Source organism: Rhincodon typus, chromosome 7 (genome assembly GCF_021869965.1).
Source record: "Rhincodon typus isolate 14 chromosome 7, sRhiTyp1.1, whole genome shotgun sequence".
Classification (NCBI taxonomy): domain Eukaryota; kingdom Metazoa; phylum Chordata; class Chondrichthyes; order Orectolobiformes; family Rhincodontidae; genus Rhincodon; species Rhincodon typus.
Genome location: NC_063338.1, coordinates 48,305,373 through 48,320,638, shown reverse-complemented (window position 1 = coordinate 48,320,638; position 15,266 = coordinate 48,305,373). Strand labels below are relative to the sequence as shown.

Here is a 15,266-nt window from a genome sequence, read left to right as displayed (position 1 = left end):
TACTGACCCAAAGAGACAGCAGCAGCTAATGAAGCAACAAAAAGGCAAGGCCTCATCAACCTTAGACTCTACGGGTCATAGCTATAAGGAACAGCAAAGGGCCAGAAAGAAATTTAGATGGGGGCTAAAGAATCAGGAAGACCTCAGACTTTATTTAAATTGAAAGTGAGAAAATTTAATTAAGTCTAGTGAAAAAGCCTAGCAGAAGAAAATAAAGATTTAAAAAGACCAGAACTCTGTGATTAAATCAAGGTTTTGGCAGACCACAGCCAGTGAACTTCATTTAAATTTTTTTGTAGAGATAAGGGCTTAGTGTTTTAGATAGTGAAAGGAAAGAAAACATTCATTTTACCTGGGAAAACATGGGAGGTCCATCTTTGGCTGCAAGAGTTGAAAAGCATTATAAGAAGCAAGTAACCAGCAATTTAATTGTCAAAAGAGGCAAGAAAACCAAGTAAGCAGTATATAAGTACAGTAATAAAGAACATCTTTAAAAAAAACTGGAAGTGCTAAATTACCATAGAACAGTCAGTACTACAATTTAAAGTTTTATTGAGTTTTTTTTACAATGCAGTAGCAATACAAACTTTATAAAAAAAAGTGCTCACAAAGAAAATGTTGTAGATTCTAGCAAGCTCTACAGAGATTCAATTTAAACATCATTGGTCATTGGTGATCACAAGAATACATCTTAAAGAACAGCACTTCTTAAACAACATTAAATTTTACAGTTTTAAAAACAATCACCTGTAATTAGATTATTTGAGGAAATTTAAAAAGGCATATTACTTCCTAGAAGGTCAGAGTAGGACCATATAGATCATAACGTTGGAATTCATGGAGGTCACTGTTGTTAAGATGCAGTATTGTCTCAAAATCAAAATCTAAATACAGAACTAGCATGCAGTTACAGAGCTTCAGAAAACAAGGAAGTTACACAGGTAAACAGCACAATATGGTGGAGCAATCTGCTTTAGAAAAGAAAGAGGAAATTGGTAATCCCAATGATCCAGATTTCAGAAGACTTATTTCTGTTAATGAACGTACTGTTCATTCTAAGCTTGATACCAGTCCCGAGGAGACTGTCATATCCACCTAATTACTATGGTTGAAGAATCAGATGCTACAGTCCACGGAGATTTGACTTTGTGGTGTAGGTGAATAACCATCAAGAGTACAGGTTACAAGTTACACCACAAAGGAGCAACAGTCAGTTATAAATGTGCATGTAGTTTGCAATTGACATTGCTACATTTGTGCCAGCATTTATTTTTGGACTTTAATGTCCTTAAGATGTCAGAAGGAGCCCCGTCAGTTTCAAAAAAAAAACAACTGATCTAGCAACAAACAGCCAATCAAGAGGCTAGGTTCCTTGACCCATGGTGGAATGCGAAATGAAAGAATCTGTTGTGTGTACCTATGATGGCATGAAGGGAACGTTACATGTTGCCAAGAGGAAACAGTGGTCAGCAAGCCAAAGGAAGGCCCCCGGCCTGACCAATGACCTCATTCAGCCGAGTGTTGAGCCCACCTCCAGCAATGCTGCTGTTGCTGGGTTGCAGTCCATCAGTAGCCACTCTGCTGTTGACGCTGATGGAGCTGAAGAGCTGCAGACTGAAGCTGCTGGAGCTGCAACCCATTCCCTTAAAGGGACAGCAGACATTTAGAAAATTGAAATAAAAATAGAAAGTGCTGCAGAAATTCAGCAGGTCTAGCAGCATCAGTGAAGAGAGAAGCAAAGACTGCTGCAGTTCCCTGTTATTCAGCATCTTTCACATTGTCTTGTTGCCTGCTCCCATTGTGCAGCACACAGCGTGCCAGGATGGTATGGCACACTCTTTCTGGGCTATACTGGAGACCGTCCAGATTGGTCCAAGTAGCAGAATCACATTTTCAACAGCCCTAATTATCTGCTCCCACAGCCCCCATTGTAGCACAATCACCAACTTGATAAAAGTGCTGTGCTAGCTGAATGACTGACACATTACATCCAAAAGGGAGTGCCAGCTGTAGTCTGAGCCCTTCCATCCCAGATCCACATCAAGCATCATTATACTCAGCAGAGTCCATAATCCTGCATATATGACATATGATGAAGCAATGCTTCCCTCATCCCACAACATGCTTGGAAATGATGGGACACCAATCGCCAGTATTCACCTTTTTTTAAGGCATTACATTCTCCCCTGCTCCTAAACCTTCACTGCCACACTTTTTTTTTGGCAATGATCCCTCTCCACTGCCCATTGAGAACCCCCTTGGAGCCCTCTCAATGAATAACACATGGACCTGCTGAACTGTATTTGTCCCAAACTATATCCAACTGACAAACTCCCCATGGACATAACCAACCAGACCTCTGATTATTTGCAGCTCCTTGACTGATGATGTGCAATTCCCCTGAATGTGTGTGATGGCTGTACGAGTCTGATCGTTGCCCACTCACCAGACTGTACCCTGACCAGGCACACTCAGCAGATGCTGACCATGGACAGACTGTGCATGTGACTGATAGTATGAAGCCCCCTGAAACATAGCAGCCCTTCTTGACTGAGAACGAGCCCCCACCCACTTTCCAGCGTGGACGTTTGGTTGAAGAAATATGCAGTGTGTTTGCTGTTCAGGCAGATGGTACACACTGTAGTTGTTAGACTGATATCTCGTGCTGTACAGCTAGAAGCCCTTCCCTTCCTGCCCAACACAGGCAGATCTCTACTGACAAGCATGGTTAGCAGCCTGTGTCTCTATACGAAAGAGCATGTCGATACAGCAGGCAGCCTTTGGCTCTGGCTGAAGTGCCAGAAGGCTAGGCATGGCATCCCAAGGCAACACATAGCAAGGCATGCTGTGAGCATGCTTGTAGACACTAAGGGGGGAGTGCTAAGAGAGCAAGCGAGCAGTCCTGAGATGCAGTCTGTGAGGTGGGTGCCTGCACTGTGTGCAAAGTTCCTTCCAGCAGTCTTTCTATGCTAGTCTGTACTGTGGCCTGCAATTCAGGTCTGTGCTTCCTAATTGCCACAGAAGTGGATTGGAGAGGTGCCATTAGGATCATGAAAGATTGGCAAATGTAGAATGCTAATGTCTGTAGTTGTGTGGGTAAGGGCTGTGTGCTGCTGTGTCTGCTGTTCTTGGTTCATGTGCTGACATGTTATTTGGTGCTGAGCAAGATCCTTGCAGCAGCCGGAAGTTGAAGTTGCCAAGCACCCGTTCTGATCTCCCTGTTGAGAATTCTCGACATCTAGCTTATTCAGCACATTTGTTGAAGTAGGAAGTTGAATCTTAATGAGACATGTTGTGCTGTTAATAAGACATTTGACAAACTATAATCCCAACATAATTACATAATTGGCAACTCGCTGCTGTTTAGTGAGAAACTCACCTTGCCACCCATTAGATGCAGAGAAGATATAGTGAATTGCTCCCGGCATCAAGATAGGCCTCACTGGATTCCTCACACTAATCTACCGCCAATCTCACTATAGTCCACATTGCTTAAGCCCTTATAAGATTCCATCCAATATAAATTATTTAAGGATAGATTTCCCTGTGCCCTCTGCTGCTGCTTTCAGAGATGTCTCAGATAACCAGAGCGAGGTGCACTCTGAGAGTGGTGGGAAATACATTTTGATGCCCCAAGGGAATCTGTTATAGAGTTATACAGCATGGAAACAGACCCTTTGCCCAACCAGTCCGTGCCAAACATAATCCCACACTAACCTAGTCCCACCTGCCTGCTCCTGGCCCATATCCCTCCAATTTCCTATTCATGTACTCATCCAAATGTCTTTCAATCTTTGTAATTGTACCCACATTCACCACTTTCTCAGGAAGTTCAATCCACATGAGAACCACCCTCTGTGTAAAATATTTGCCCCTCCTGTCTTTTTTAAACCTCTCTCCTCTCACCTTAAAAATATGCCTCCTAGCCTTGAAATCCCCCATCCTAGGGAAAATTTAACTACCATTAACTCTATCTATAACCCTCATTATTTTATAAACTTCTAAAAGGTTGCCTGTCAACCTCCTATGTTCCTGTGAAAAACATCCCAGCCTATTTAGCGTTTCTTTGTAACTCAAACCTTCCAAACCCAGCAACATCCTGGTAAATCTTTTCTGAACTCTCTCCAGCTTAATAATCCTGTGTACCTCAATGATGTCTATGTATGGCTAGAGGGAGCAAAGTATAACTTTCAGACAATATTCAATTTGAATGAGCAGCGAGGATAAAAGGAAGCTGCAAAGGGATATTAAGAAGCCAATGATATAAGCAAAAAGAAAGTGTCTGATAGATTTCAGCAGCAAATATGAGGCAAAACAATTTGGCTAAAATTCTTATATTTTGAAATGTAGAAAGTTTGAGGTGAAGAACAGAGGCAATTTCAAGTTCAGTTTCATAAGACATGAAAAATAATATTTCAATAGGTGAGGCCATAAAAGAAAACAATTGTTACGGGGACAATTTTTGACAATAGCAACTTGTTGTAGCAACTTTGAAGTGGCCAAGATTAGTTCTTGATCTGATATGCCATTTACCCATGTTTAGTGCAAGCGTCACCTTGGGAAAGGAATGCATCTTGCTGCTTAAATTACCTGCTCCTGCTTATTAATAAGGCTGTTAGGAATTTTGATGAATAGCGTTTGATAACCTTAACAATGACTAGTTATTTGAGGGTGAGGAGTTATTGCCAAAGATTTTGAGCACTATTTAAAATTCACTTTAAAAATCACATTTAATGTTCACTTTCTCCTGGATTTTGAAGAGGACACTTGAAATACATTGGAAGCCCTTTGAGGGAATTGAGGGGAGTAAATGAGGCAGCTCCAAGTGCTCCAGGACAGAGGGTTAAGAGGATGAGGTGGACTCTTCCTGCCTGTGAATGCACGACATGGCTACCTCCTTTTAATCTTCTCCACCTGGAATTCTAGAATCACATCCATGAACTTGTTCACCCCAATATAGACTCTGAGCCATGCTAAAACCGTGCTATTGTGTGCCAGCCAGTACATCCCTTCAGTGGAATGGTCTTGTGGAGCCCTCAGAAACTGTTTCATGAAAATTGCTTCAAATCAGCACAAGTACCAGCCTGCAGGTGTCTGTTCAGCATCTCTTCACAAATCTGAACTATCATAATCAATATTATGACCAAAATTGAAAGCCAAACACAGACTTTGAAACAGGCATCCCTCGTTAGTACAGCATCTATTTAATGCCTGTTTCAACCTGACACTGTTCACTGCTTTTTCTGAAAAGTAGGATGTCTATCAAAAAGCAATGGTGAATCCACATAAAATCTTAGCAAGACCATATTCTGAGCACATTGTCCAGTTTTGCACTGCTCATTGCGGGAAAGATGTTGAGTAATAGATTAGACTGCAGATTTACTGGAATGCTGTCAAGTATAAGGAAACACAAAGAGCAGAGGTGATGAATGTGTGATTTGTAAGAGGTATTTATGATTGTGAAGATTAGATAGGAAACATGTTTCTAATGCTCAAGGGGTCTAGAGTGAAGGGATACGGACATAAGGTCTTTATAAGGTCACATTTTAAGAAAAATAGAGTACGAGTGGAACTTGGTTAGTTTGTGAGCCTGTGGAATTTGCCACCATTGTTAGTTATTGAGGCAAGAGATCATGTCAAGGATTACGGGTAGGTTATTTAGGTGTTCCAATGAAAGGAATAATGTAATGTAGGAACAAGGCAAGGATTTCAAACTATTATTCCTATGGTTAAACACAAACATGAGTTTTAAATCAAACAGGTTGTTTTAATGCTATTGCTTCCATGTAATCTTACTGGACTTGATACTGAACATCTGAAAAATGTGGAGCAACGATCAACACAGTCAGTTCTTTTGATCTCAAGATCATGTCTGTTCTCACAGATTCTGTACCTGATATCAAGTCATGTATGTGTCACAATTTCTGTCAACTATCAGGAATCTACCCACTTCATTATTATCAAAGTCAACAAAAGTATCCATTGCTCACATTTGTTTTACTAATTTAAAAAGCAATTAACCACAACTGAAATTCCAATTAATCTCATGTGTCGAAAGGGTTAATATGGATAAACTCTAGGCGAAATGAATTCTTAGTAAGACCTCAGTTTGATAACCGGGTTCACTGTTAGGATTCACATTCGAGTCAATTCAGTGCAGCCTCACTGGTACGAGGAAGCACAGGGGCGGGGGGGGGGGGGGGGTGGGCAATGCAGTGGAAGAAAGTGAAAAATCAGGGATATTTTCATTTGTGCTGAGGAGATTAAAGGGAGGACAGAATCCATAAGATGTGGGTATTGCTGGTTAAGCTAACATTTATTGCCCATCGCTCATTGCCCTTGAGAAGGTGATGGTGAATTGCCTTTGTGAAATGCTGCAGTGTTTGGGATGTAGGTACACCCACAGTGCTATTAAGAAGGTAGTTCCAGGATTTTGATTCATCAACAATGAAGGAAGAGAGATGTATTTCCAAGTCAGGATGGTGTGGGATCTGGAGGAAAAGTTATGGCATTCCCATACATCTGTTGCCCTCATCCCTGTATGTGGTAGTGGTCGTGGCTCTGGAAGGTGTTGCTGGAGGATCCTTAGTGAGTGACTGAGTACCAGAGTTTCAGTGTGCACTGTGAGAGGATCTGTGCCTGACTTCCAGTGTGGCAAGGAGAATGCCGGAGTGGATCACAGCCACAGGATTGTTGCCTGCTGTTGCAAGGTAGTAAGTCAGCACCATAATTATCATTACATTCTGACCAAACAGAATGAGTCATGAGATAGTAGGAACTGCAGATGCTGGAGAATCTGAGATAACAAGGTGTAGATCTGGATGAACACAGCAGTTCAGCAGCATCAGAGGAGCAAGAAGGCTGACGTTTCGGGCCTAGACCCTTCTTCAGAAATTTCCTCTGATGCTGCTTGACCTGCTGTGTTCATCCAACTCAACACCTTGTTATCTCTGAATGAGTCATGATCGTTTGTTAAATGTAAAATGTAGGATTAAGAGCAGAAGAAAAGTTCATACACTAAAGATTGTGAGAGTGTGGAGTATAATGATAATAGTATAATTCAATACAATACTATATTACAATATTACATTGCAAATGTGACTACATTTCAAGAATATTTAATTGGCTGTAAAGTTCTTTGGCATGACCGATGGTTGTGAGAAGTGCTATATAAAGATGTCAGCTTCTTTCTTTTTAAAGCAGATCCCATGCCAAGGCTTAACTACAGATAGGCTGAACGAAAATGAATACAAGAGATGGAAATAGAATGGACATTTTGATTAGGTTTACTGGTGACACAGAGGAGAAAAAAACTATACAAAATGGTTGCGCAAAACTGTTCAGTTCGTAACCATGCAATGAAAACTTGCCAGAAAATATATATAACATGTGTGTGTTTATTTCCTCAGTCTTAGGGCATGGTTGATCTATTTGTGCTTTTAGTCTTGACTATTCCAAAGCACTACTGACTACCTAGTGTAAAACTGCAGTCATCCAGAACTCTGTTTCTGTCTGAACGTGCAGCAATCTCCATTCATCCCTGTACTTGCTATCCTACATTAGCTCCCATTAGACAACCTCTTGATTTTTAAAATTCTCAACCTTTTTCCAAAATCAATCCTCAGCCTTGCCCTTCTTATCTTTATAGTCTCTCAATCCATCTAAGATATCTGCAATCTTCTAACTCCAGTCTCTTGAGCACCCCCAACTTTAAACACTCCATAATTGGCAGACATGCATTCAGCTATAAAGATGTTAAACTCTAATGCTGTCCCTAATTAACTCTGTCCTTAATTAACTCTGTCCTTCATTCCACCCTTTAGACAGTCCTTAAACATTGCCTGCTTGAACAAGATTTTGGTCATTTCCCCTAATACCTCCTTCTGTGGCTCAGTGTCAAATTTTGTTTAGTGAAATTCCTCTGATGTACTGTCAGACATTTCACATAGTAAAGGCTAAAGGTGCCACATAAAGACAAATTATTGTTATTAAAGTTTATCAAATTGAATTTGTGCCTAAATTAGATATAGCACTTGAAATTCATTGTCTCCTGCTGTTCCACATGTAGCATTCAAAGTATTTACTGATCATTGGTGTATCCATTCAGATTGTTACCCAATCCATGTCTGGGTGGCGAAAATTAAGGAAGAATGGCCCTTCATAAGCCTGTTAAATACTAGTGGGCTATTTCCACATTCCATTTGCACTGTTTTCTGCTATTTGTGCAACTCTTCCATGGAAGTTACATCAGAGAATTGGAAGAAGGTGGAAATTCATTCTTCTGAGGTTTTGCCACAAAAATGGGCAATTTTGCGTTCTCACTTTTATATATGTTTAATTAATTTACAATCTTTCAAGCACAGGAAGTAACCGTTGCAGCCTGTGTGTGTAATTTTGAACAATATGTAAAATGCTAACTTTAAAAAAAATTAGATCAGATAGCTCACGTATAAATTTCATTTCCTTCACACCAAAGTGCTAACATATATTTTAAATGAGATAACAAGGTGTAGAGCTGGATGAATACAGCAGGCCAAGCAGCATCAGAGGAGCAGGAAAGCTGACGTTTCGTGTCAAGACCCTTCTACAGAGATTCTCCAGCATCGGCAGTTCCTACTATCTCTGTAACATATATTTTAATTCACTTTTCACAGCCTAAATGTCCCTTTGTTTTGAGAAAATATGCTACCTACACACCATGAAAATTATTGTCTAAATAAAGAGACATAAATATACCTTTGGGGTATTTGATCCATATTATTTTTATCTATTATTAATGCTATTTAAAGTGTATGCAAACAGATTTATAAAATAATTGGATATGCAAAAAGGGATTTAGCAGTAAGTTTGTAAAATGCAATTAAGTTCATTGAAGAAAACAATCAACCTGAAATTTTCCTTTGTATTTGAATGTTAAATCTGATATGCCAGAGGGCTTGAGTTTGTTATATATTCTCCAATATTTTGAGATTTCCTTCTATTGAAGGTTCCAAATTGTAAAGGGAGGGGAATTGGACGTTCTTAAAAGAGGGGCTTGAAAAATGATAGAAGAGTGAGAAAATTCTGGTTGCAATTTATCCCCTAGTCACTTGAGGTCGCCCTTCCCTACCTCTGGGACACACATTTGACAAAATTTTTGAAGCAGGTAGCTGCCCTCTGATTTGCCTAACAGACACACAAAATTGTTGTGCCAAGCAATGAGTGTTGTCGCTTCACATTCATAGAACAGGAGCAAGATGTCAGTTTGTTTACCTAGCACTTCAGAAAATTATAGTTTGTTCAATTAATATACATAAATATAGAATGCTAAGAAAAAAGCAATAGGGAATAATCAAATCAGTACGTTAGCCAGAATGTAGCCTTCATTACATTGCAAATCAGTCTTGAAAGGGATTGAAAAAATGTGCAATGCAGTCACAGAACAATGAGGCTTGAAATTCTACCCTTCCAAAGGACAACAATATCTGAAATACATGATACTTGGGTAAAAGATTTATCCCTTCATTATGTGGCTCCAATCAGAAATTGAAGCAGAGATACTGAAGGAGCACTATAATCAGAGCTATAGGTCTATAAAAACACTGCACAAATAGTCAGTATCTTGTTACAGAGACTGGGCTATGCAATATGTCTGGCTCTATCCTCCAGTATAGCCCTGAGAGAATCTGTAAAGTCAATGTTGAAAGCTGCATGGTACATTAAGATCACCATGTAAAGGGAACCCTTGGAATGAGCTGAGAAGGAAGAGCAGGAGGAGCAAGAGTATAAAATGACCAAGAAGCCATGAATGAAAGGGAAGAGTAAGAGTCGGTAGTATCCATTGCCAGAACTCCGCAGCTGCTAAATAATATAGTTGTGTTGAATTATCCCTCCCCCATCATGTATCAACAGTCCTCATACACCAATAAGATGAATAGCCTACAATTATCCACATCAGTGGGTGTTGGTCGCCAGTAACTGCCCTTCAGGGTTGAGGATGACTTGCTTCTGCTCCAGGGCAGGTGGCTGAATAGTCCAATCCTCGGGAGCTGTACACTCTGCTACTGTGAGGGGCGGTTTTGAGCAGAGAGTGGGTGGGACGTTCTGGATTCTGTACATTTTCCGCTGCTTGTGCTTAGCCTTCATGTGCCCCCCTTGGTGACTCTCAAAGTGGTTGATGCCTTCGTGGATTCTTCTTCTCCAGGTTGTGTCTATGGAGTAATTGTGTTTGTTTAGGAAGGCTTTCAGAGTGTCCTTGTAGCATTTCCTCTGCCCTCCTAGTAATTGTTTACCATTGTGGAGGTTGGAGTAGAGCACTTGTTGATTGGTTTTGTATCGGGCATGTGGACAATGTGGCCTACCCATCACAGTCGGCTGTGTGCAACTAGTGCCTCGATACTGAGAATATTGGCCAGGGAGAGGACATTCACATTGGTACGCTTATCCTGCCAGTGGATTACAGATTTTCAACCAACTGCAAAGCATTGAAGTTGTATTGCAGCAAAGTAGCTTGTCACAATTGTTTGGGGGTTAAGTGTGGTGACATTTGAAACCATACTAGTGATCATTTCCGACTTTGATGTTCCTGATGGTGCTTCCCCAGTGCCTGTGCCATGAGAAATGGAAAGCTGTCAGACCCCCACGAAGGGCTGTTGAGATAGTCTTAGTGGGCAGCTACAAGGAACACCAGCTGTGAACACCCAAGTCAGGCTGTCTCACTCTGGAACTTAGACCATCTGGGTGCCTTTTGAGAGACTGCCCAGGAAGCAGGCATTGTGTCATCCTGACATGCTGTCTGCTGATTGTCCACAAAGAGAAAGGAGGTATGTGGTGTGTGTAGCCTGATGAAGGACTGTGAGGCTGTGTCTGTTGGGGTAAAATAATGTTGCTTGTACGTGAAAAGTGACACATGTCTGAGGGATTGAGGGAAGCTGGTAAGCTTGGGGTGATGAGAAACCAGCATTAAGGAGGCCAAAGCCTTGGAGGAGCATTGAAAATGTACTGCCTTACAAGGAAGTAAAAGTGAATAAAGCTTACTTAAGTTGGCCTCTTGTGTTTTGGGTGGTTTTGCCTTTTGGGGAGGCTTATTTTGATACCCTGCTTGAACTTCACGTTAAAATGCAATAACGGTCCCCTCTAACCTTGTCAGACACCAATGTGCTCATTTAAAGAAGACCCACCCAGCTTTGGATGGATGTCCTTGGCAGTCCTCCAGATTGAAAGTACTTAAAATCAAGGTGCATGTATTCTACCATAGATAGCGGCATATTTAAGATGATTAAACATTGTCCTGTTTAGTTCAGTTTAGTAATACCATTTTATGATTAGGGGATGTTTTTCTAAAATACCTGTCATGCCAACAACCTGTTCATTTAATTTAAATGACAAACCTTTGGAAAAAGCTTTCTATAAAATAATTTACTGACTGCAAATTTTCATTTTTTCACAGTTGCTAAATCCAAATTTTATTCATGAAGGTACGTTTATCATTTTCTGTAGTCTTGGTACTGAAGCTGCATTTATTAAGATTGATTACAATACTGATTCATTTGATTGGACTCAGACATTGTACATCTTTTACATTTTTAGATTTTATTTTCACTGACACCAGTCTTTCTCTTTCATACAGTGCCACCTGAATTTCTCGTCCCCTTAGCTGATTTGACATGTGCTATTGGTGAAACAGTCATACTACGTTGTAAAGTATGTGGACGACCCAAACCCACTGTGAGCTGGAAAGGACCAGATCAAAATGTTCTTGTCAATGACGCTCGTTATACCCTATCATTCAGGTAACTTTATCAGCTGGATCTCCACAAAATGCTGCACAATTGTAGAAGCAATAGCATTTTTCCCATGCAGAAAATGAAAGTGTGTCTACTGAAGAAGTTTCAATCTTTTCGCATTAGATAATGCGAAAAAAGCGGGGAAAAAAGTATAGAAAATAAAACTGACTTCCTATTCTCCTCAGGTCCTGGTTGCGGCTATTCCTACCAGGAGATCTGCTATTCCACATCTGTCTGCCTTGCACCGTCCTCGCACATTTACTGTAATTTACCTGTAACCACTCTGTGATGTTCATCATCGACGTAGATCATGCCCACTTCCTGCTGGCCTGCACTTGGCCCTCTGGAAAAGATCTGTTCCAGCTCAGATCAAATGGCCAAAATACTGACATTTCTTTATTGGGGGTCACTCTTTTGCAATGTTGTGCACTCTTTATTTATCTTATGATGTGTGTGAAATTTTAAGCAAACTTCTTAGCATCCACATTTCAAAGGCCTGTAATTTCTTTGACAGATCTTTATCTATTATCTTGACATCATTAGAAGAGCAAACTTCAGCCATGCTCCAAATCACCATATTCCATTAGAGCTCCAATGCTCTCATTGATGCATGGTAGAACAAAGAAATTTCCAGCACAGGAACAGGCCCTTCGGCCCTCCAAGCCTGCACCAACATGCTGCCTGTCACAACTAAAACCCCCTACCCTTCCAGGGACCGTATCCCTCTATTCCCATCCTATTCATATATTTGTCAAGACACCCTTTAAAAGTCCCTATAGTATCTGCTTCCACTACCTCCCCCGGCAGCGAGTTCCAGGCACCCACCACTCTCTGTGCAAAAAGCTTGCATTGTACATCTCCTTTAAATGTTGCCCCTCGCACCTTAAGCCCATGGCCCCTGGTAATTGACTCTTCCACCCTGGGAAAAAGCTTCTGACTGTCCAGTCTGTCCATGCCCTTCATAATCTTGTAGACCTCTATTAGGTCAAACACCAATATGGTGTTGGATGAAAGCAGAGTCTCTTAAGGCATTGACAAAAATGGACAGTGCTACTCTTCCCCTTTAACACCTGCACAGTGCCAGAAAGCAGAAAATGGCTGCCTCTACACTCGCAGAAGTACCGGAGTGTGCAGAAAATCTATCTTTTGCTTTTGCAAGAGCCACCTCAAACCATGCACATTGATGTGCAATAATGTCTACCATCAACTCTTTAGGCTGGTATTAACTTTTCAACCAAGATTTTAGTTTGAATGCATTTTACAAGAAAATTATGAACGTTGCAGGCTGACAATCAGATTGATAGGATACATAATTTGGCTTAATTTGTGGAACTGTCAAGGTGTGGGAATAACAGAGGGAGTCAGAACAATGATGAGTTTTAGAGAATTAGTATAAAATCATAGGAAGAAATATATTGGGCTTCAACGTGTGAATGAAAGCAACAAGTTAGACTCTGCTTGGTGTGCATGTTGCCATAAGAAAAATGTTCAGTTCCATTGAAATCAAAATCTCACGTTTTGGAAATTTCTAATCACAACAACAAGAACAACTTGCTTGTATAAATCACTGCTGATGTACTAAAATGTCCAAGTTGCATCACAGGGTCATTATAAAACAAAATTTGACATTAAGCCATCTAGCTAATTTTAGGGCAGATTATAAAACAACTTGGTCAAAAGGCAAAGTTTAAGACCGACATAAATAGTGAAAGAATAGTTTATGCTGGAAATGCCAGTGCTTAGGATTGGCAAACAGTAAAGACACAATTATTTGGAGGCCAGAATTGAAAAGGGAGGCAAAAGAGGGATTTGAAAACAAGGATGAGAATTTTAAAATCAATGTGTTATTTATCCAGGAGTCAGTTTAGTTCAGCACAGGAGAATAGATACACCAGACTTGCTGTTTATTAGGACACAAGCAACATTGTTTTGGCCAGTCTCAAGTTTCCAGAGGCCGCAGCAAATGTTTACTATGTCCAACTTCAGTAAGTTATGCCAAATCTGTGTCATACTGCAGTCACAACCTAATTCTGAGCCTTAGCATGCCCTAGGGCTTTATTCAGAGCTGTATAATTGGTCCAACAAAGTCTCGCAAACCCTGATTTGTGGTGTTGTTTACTATCTATTTACCAGGCATAGCCATCACTCTGAAAATAACAAATAGCTTAAAGCCTCTTTACAGCATCCTGAAGTTGCACTGATTTTCTGGACTGTGACAATTACATGGGAGTCCCTCAAATCATGCCATACTTCTCGCATTGGATTTCACAGATTGGCTATGGACTCTTCCTAAATCCCATTATCTGGATCATGGAATGTTACATATCAATACTCTGGTAAAGTAGCTCTTTTAAGGACAATTCCCCAGACATCCTGGTCCTTAAGATCCTCAGACAGTAGCCCATTTAATCTTTAATATGTTGAGGGACAAGGATAATGCAGAAGCAAAGACATTGGAGAGGTGGTGGCATAGTGGTAGTGTCACTGAACTAGTAATCTATAGTTCCAGAATAATGTTCTGGGGACATGGGTTTGAATCTCACTATGGTGGATGGTGTAATTTGAATTCAATAAAGATCTGGAATTAAAACTTAGTCTAATGGCAACCATTGTTGATTGTCCTAAACATCCACCTGCTTTACTATGTACTTTAGGGAAGGAAATCTGTCATCCTTACCTGGCCTGACTCACATGTGACTCCAGACCCTCAGCAATGTGGTTGACTCTTAATTGTCCTCTCACTTGACTCAACAAGCCGTTGTGTTCAAGGGCAATTGGGACGAGCAATGGATGCTGACCCAGCCAGCAACACTCACTCCTATCAACAAATGACAAATAAAGTTTGATTTTAGCACCAGGCTGGTTCTCTAAAGTTAAACACAGTGAGTCATTAAACCCACTTGTGATCTCTCCGGCCGTTCTCATTGGGAGGTTGGTGGCAAATCATCCTGCTCAGAGGTTGCCCGCTGACCTCATGTAAATTACAGGATTGAATGTTGGGACTTAGAATTAGAATTAGAATATCCTTTATTGTCACATCTATTCAAGTATTCTATATAAGAGTACAGTGAAAAGTTTACAATGTCACCCCATATGGCACCATCTTAGGTACAAAGTACCCAGGTACAGATGTTAGATACAAAATACAGAAATAATAGGAAAAAGAAAGGGAAAAAAGTTACATTAGTTAAAGTGGTTCATAGTATAAGTTAGAAAAATAAGTTAGTTAAAAAGATAAGCATTACAGTCTTTCCATAAAGTGCCTGCAGTAGATCAGTACAGGAGGCTTCCACACATGGATTGCCTGGGCTCGCAGGCCACTGACAACCTGTACTGGTCTCCAGTCCAACAACTGTCGCAGTCCGCTCGGGCCTCCAGCCCGCTGTCTGTCCCTCTCTGCACCAGCCTCCGGCCCGCTGTCTGTCCCCACTCTGCTCAGGGCACCAGCCCGCTATCTGTCCCCACTCTGCTCCGGCCTCCAGCCCGCTGTCTGTCCCCACT

At 40.8% G+C, this 15,266-nt stretch overlaps 1 protein-coding gene across 1 annotated transcript in view; it reads left to right on the top strand.

Moving 5' to 3' along the window:
• Positions 1 to 15,266, top strand: part of kalrna (kalirin RhoGEF kinase a) — a 675,519-nt gene that overhangs the window by 635,933 nt on the left and 24,320 nt on the right. Inside the window, exons 52-53 of the mRNA XM_048598757.1 lie at positions 11,429 to 11,456; positions 11,609 to 11,771. Coding sequence (XP_048454714.1) covers positions 11,429 to 11,456; positions 11,609 to 11,771 — 191 coding nt within the window. The remainder of the gene's footprint in view (positions 1 to 11,428; positions 11,457 to 11,608; positions 11,772 to 15,266) is intronic.